The sequence below is a fragment of the Engraulis encrasicolus genome, chromosome 9, assembly GCF_034702125.1.
Source record: "Engraulis encrasicolus isolate BLACKSEA-1 chromosome 9, IST_EnEncr_1.0, whole genome shotgun sequence".
Taxonomy (NCBI): Eukaryota; Metazoa; Chordata; class Actinopteri; order Clupeiformes; family Engraulidae; genus Engraulis; species Engraulis encrasicolus.
Window position 1 is genome coordinate 48,739,301 of NC_085865.1, and position 5,694 is coordinate 48,744,994.

General features: G+C 46.6%; 1 protein-coding gene across 1 annotated transcript in view; it reads left to right on the forward strand.

Annotated features, from left to right (window-relative positions):
• The first annotated feature begins 1,418 nt into the window (after positions 1–1,418).
• The window catches only part of esamb (endothelial cell adhesion molecule b), a 129,178-nt gene continuing 124,902 nt past the window's right edge, over positions 1,419–5,694 (forward strand). Inside the window, exon 1 of the mRNA XM_063206221.1 lies at positions 1,419–1,911. Coding sequence (XP_063062291.1) covers positions 1,845–1,911 — 67 coding nt within the window. The 5' untranslated portion in view covers positions 1,419–1,844. The remainder of the gene's footprint in view (positions 1,912–5,694) is intronic.

Genomic DNA, 5,694 nt, shown 5'->3' on the forward strand with positions numbered 1-5,694 from the left:
TTTGTAGTACTTGAATGGGTTTAGGGATGCTCCAACTGCATAAAGTTCTGAAACCAGGTGATCATTAAGAATAGTGTGGCACAGCCCAAGTTAGCGGGGCCGTGGCTGGAATCTACCGGTAGGCCTATATGGGGGGCCTTGTCATGGCAAAGTTTGGGAACTCCTGGTCTAGTCCTATACTGCAGCGATGGTTTTTACCAACAAGCAGAATAGGCAGTTGCCTATAGGGCCCCACCAAATTTGCCCATTGTAGGGGGCCCCAAACAGTCAGTCCCGCCATTTGCTTAGGGCCCCATGACTGTATTTCGAGGGCCCCATGTGTGTAGTTTGCCTATTAGGGCCCCATGTCTGTATTTTGCCTAGGGCCCTCGAATGGGTAGAACCAGTGCTGGTCTACTGAGGCGTTGGCCCTTTCTGTCGCGAGAATGGAGCTGTTCGCCGCAAAGTGCTGAAAAGAGGCCAGAAATGGGTCTGGAAATACTACTGAGGCATAAAATATTCAAATGACTTCAAGTCAATTATTCACCCATTGTCCCAGTCACACACAAACGCATACACACCCGCTCACGATCAATCTGCCCTGCTTAAGATCTCTCTCTCCCCCTCCCTCTCTCTCTCTGAGGATGCGGGTCATGCGCTTGCAGGGTCTTGAAGGGTCAGGATGAGGCTGCCGAGCGAGACAGGAGACAGGAGACAGCAGCATCTTGCGAGGAACTCGTTCGCGACTCCACTCCCCACTAACGGGATGACACGGCAGCAGAGACATCAATATTTTACATAACAGCACATTTATGAGGCAGATTTGCTAACTGCTGTGCTGGCCGATGGGAAATGCACCCATGCATCCTTTTTGCATCGTCATTCATTGCACAGTGTCCACACGTTAAATGTACAGAAAATTCATAGAAAGGGAATATATTAGGGAATTGAATGTATATCGAGTAGGCTACAAAAGTCGAGAAGGCCTACATAATAATAATAATAATAATAATAATAATAATAATAATAATAATAATAATAATAATCTAATAATATCTTGAGTTGTCCTTAAATTGTATATGTTCAGGTTTATTTTTTTATTTTTATTTTTTCATCTGTAATCATTTTCATGAGAGAGCGGAGATGCCCGCCATTAGGAAGACCGTCCTGTGCGTGAGCCGAGGCTAAAGCTCGGACATTAGTTGCTTTTTTTAACCGACATGATAAGGGATGACACGGTGGTCGTCGAAGCAGATGGTCGCGTTGACATTAACCTCATTCATTTCATAAGCAACGGTAGTGTGCTTATTTTTGCCGCCACTTCGGGAAACCTGGTGAGCGCGTGCCTTGTGAGAAATCCAGCAAATCACCTGTTGGAGAGTTGAGGAGAGAGGCGTGTCATTATCCAGCTCGCGCGACTGGCAGGTGCAGCAGCAGCACGCAGACCTGAGAGGCGAACCTACCCCTACGGTGTAGCATCATGTCCGTTAGATAGCAAACGAACGCCCTCGAGTTGCCGTTAATGACAGATTTTATGTCTCACTTTAGATTATGGCACCGAAATTCGGTTAACTGTAACGCAGCTTGACCAACCAAAGTCTACGTTCGGTCGACACAACTCTAGGCATGGGGATAAACTGAAAGCAACTTCGATGGTCGAGAACACCACCAGCATACTACCTCACGCTTTCTCGTCGACTCTCCAAGAAAGTTCCACATTTATTCCCGTGAAAAGAAAACGCAGCCGGTTGCTTCTGCTGTAAATTTACCAACCGAGGCGTGCAGAGCACCAACTTTGCAGACATACCCAACGTTCGCGAGCTGCAGCGGGTCCTGTGGCTCGAGGAGTCGGTACATGTTGGGCGATGGAGAAGCCGCATGCTGGGAGACTCGGAGCCCTACTGCTGCTAGCCTGGTTATGGAGTTCACCAGGTAAGAGACGCTCACCTAACTGTCAAATATGTATTCGGTCCCGGACAGATAGGCTATCGACACAACTGCTGACAAACATGATCACACAAGGATTGGGGAGGGATTTTATTAACTATCGACGTCCAAGTGAGCAATCTTTGCTTTAGTTCACGAAGAAGGCTACGCACAGCGCGCAGAGTAAACTTCTACGCTTGGCATGGCATAGCATGGCACATTGAGTCGTACGATAACCACACACAGTTCTGACTTCTAACATTGGGAGACGATGGATTGGAACGCTGTTGATAACGTGACATTTCCTTGGTGTGAGTGAGGGAGTGGTGTAGCGATGGTGTCTGATGGATTCTCGACTTGTTTGTTTTGCTTGGACAGTAATAACTTAATCCTCGGTTCAGAGGCGCACAGACGTTTGGGGGATTTTAGTTCAGTGTTACTTAATCTACATGGAGCAAAAATATCCCTTTGCCTGCACTTTTGCTTAGATGCTTTAGAAAGTAACTAACCTAAGGATAAAACCTAAACATGGGCCAAAACCGCCAATAACGGGATGATGTAGCAGCCTATATGGCCAGCTTTTGTAACCTTATTTTACCCGATTTATAACATCACCAGTGTTTATTGCTTTCAAACGCCACTTGCAAAAAATGAGGGATTTGCCCGTTTGTCATTTTGGGTAGACACAGCATGGTTTGGTCATTTTATGCAACCATGTGGTGCTCACCCCGAGAGGACAGTCACAGCTGATTGTTTGACATGAATGGGGACGCTGTTCTTTTCTGAATAGCGCTAAGTTTAGCGTTGTTGTCTCTTTTTTTGCAAAATAAATAGGGCCTAAATAACCCACGACATGATTGACTGGCAGGCCTTGTGAGTGACTAATCTTAAATGCCGCTGTACAACTCCGACGAGGATGTAATCCCCAGAATTACCCAGCCCCTTTCTCTCTTTTTTTTGCAAAGCAAAGACAGGCACAAATTCAGCGTCAGCCACTGGCTGACAAGATTAAATTGTAAGTCATTGTGTAGCACTATATGTCTCCGGTCGGGCAGTAGGATTTGAACACCGGCGGAGCAGAGAGAGAGAGATGAGAGAGTGGGTGTGCGCGCTATGAAGTGCACCTTGGTTCTGAATGTCCCGCGCACCGAAGCGTCCCAGCGGGGCGGATTAACCGGCATCTCCCGAACGCTCCCGCGGGACTTTCTGACAGGTACACAGATCAAACTCAGACCTGCGTGGCGGGAAAAGGATAGTCTCTCCCATGGTGACATTTCAAACTTGTTTCGTGGCGTGTCTGTGTAAGCGCTGACCCAAATAGGGCTTGTCAAGACTGTGCCACTGATATGCCACCCGAAGATGATGAAGTATCTCCCCATCTGTCTTAATGTCGGCACACCAGCTACCATGCAGTGCAATGCAATTACACAAACACAGTTTTGTCTTGTAGGGGCGTGTGTGTGTGTGTGTGTGTGTGTGAGGGAGAGAGAGACAGAGAGAGAGAGAGAGAGAGAGAGAGAGAGAGAGAGAGAGAGAGAGAGAGAGAGAGAGACGGTGTGTGTGTGTGAGAGAGAGACATATAGAGGAAGGAAGGAATGAATAGAGAGAGAGAGAGATAGAGAGAGAGAGAGAGGATGGGAGGAATGAATGGAAAGCGACAGGCTTTAAGAGAGAGAGAGAGAGAGATGGAGAAAAAGTGAGGGTGTGCGCTTGGTAAAGCTTTGGCACCCCATTGGTACTTGTTACCATGCTGGCACTGCAGTCGATAATGTGATTGAGCCCTGCTTCCGCCAGCTCTCTTTTAACAATTCATGTCACTGGCGTGACGTGTGAGATGAGTGAGAAACAGGTGTGTGTGTGTGTGTGTGTGCGCGTGCGGAAGCTGTGTGAACGGCTGCTAGACATAATGTGCCACTTCAGTGTTACACTAGCCTAAGGTTTCGTGCCATGTTATTACGTTGTCGTGCGCTTTCCCTGCCATAGTAACAGGGTGCATTAATGTTGAGCTCTGCTGCTGCTAATGTTCAGCTGCTGCTGCTGCTAATTTATAGTTTTACTAGATTGACCTGTAGATGGGGGGGCGCTGTGGCGCAGCACGCTAAGCCCCCCACATTTGGGCATGCCCATGGGGGCCCTGGTTTGAGTCTGGCCGGGGTCATTTCCCGGCCCTGCCCCGCCCCATATCTCTCTCCCAATCATTTCCTGTCTACTCTCATACTGTCCTGTAATAACAGGCCAAAAAGCCCAAAAAATACTTAAAAAAAAGGATTGACCTGTGGGTGGATTTACAGGGGAGTCAGTGGGGGCAATGCCAGAAATCACTGAATTGCTAAGGCACAGAACATTAAACGAAATAATAAAATGTCTGCAAGACTGGTCTATGCTCCCAAATATTTTAAAGGCATGAGGTTTCGGATGTTTAGTCTGTCATCAAGTGCATTTGATGACATACTGAGCATCTGAAACACTGTGTCATTTAAATATTTGGAAACGTAGAACAGTGTTAAGGACATTTATTATTTCCTTTAGTTATCTTATTTGGTCCAGCCCCTGGACCACTGAAATGTATGCATTCTCAGCTTTACAGGCCCAGAACCTTGCTTTGCCCAAAGTACATGTTTCTTTACATGACCTCATCATCTCACTGTATTTGTACAACATCTCACTGTATTTACATAGTGACAATAAAGAACTATGACTACCACGAGTACTACTACTACTATCATGACCTTATTGCGCTTGAGCAGGCGAGGGCTTTTGATTCGGGCCTAGCTGAAAAGTTTGGTGGGCAGAGGGCTCGATCTGTCCTCAGGCTTAAACATGCAGCAGCATGGCATCATGTGACCGAGCGTAAAGATTTGATGATTTGAACTGACTGTCGCGTGTGTGCACTGTGACAAGTTAGGTTTAGGCATGGTTTTGGTCTGGACGCAATTTACGTTAACACTTTACTTGACGACGGCGTCATACGGATGACATAACAGTGTCATAATAGTGTCAAAACAGTGTCATGACACAGTCATGAGCGAGTCATAAACATGGCTCTCAAACACAAGCTTCTAGTATATTTCCATTCTCTTATTGCGTTAAAATACCACTTTGAACAATTATATTTTCACATTTTCTTAGGGGACCACCACCCAAAACCCCTACAACATAGGCTCACATCTGACCTACATGTAAAACCCTGTGAAGTAGCAAAACCCATGGAGGAGGGGTCTTTCATGTTGTCTGACCCAGGGCCTCATGGTGTCATACTCCATCCCTGCACAAGACTGTAAAGGTTTGGAAACACTGACTTAGAGGAACAAATCTTTGCACATCTACAGGTATCCCTCTATCCATTTATTCATCCATGCACCCATATACCATATCCATCCATATACACCCTAACCTGAGTACATAACTTGCTTCTTTGATTAGATGTAGACCACAGGACGTATCTTTATTTGATTTGAGACAGGACGGTGGAGGAGAGATAGGAAGTGAGTGAGAGAGAGAGACAGGGAAGGATCGGCATATGACCCAGGTCGGAATCAAACCCGGGTCACCAGCGTAGTAACCCAGTGCCCTACCATTAGGCCACGGCAGGGCCGGGCCAACGTGTCTTTATTTTTGATGGGTGCACCGATCACAGTCTCTGTGTGACCAAAACGACATTGAGCACTTCACCGAGTAGCACGCCTTGCCTTTCCATAGGAATTTAAAGCATTTATGTTTGACATTGACATAAGTGGTTTGCGAGTTTGTCCTTTGACTGAACGAACGCTTGGGGTTTTTTTTTTTCAA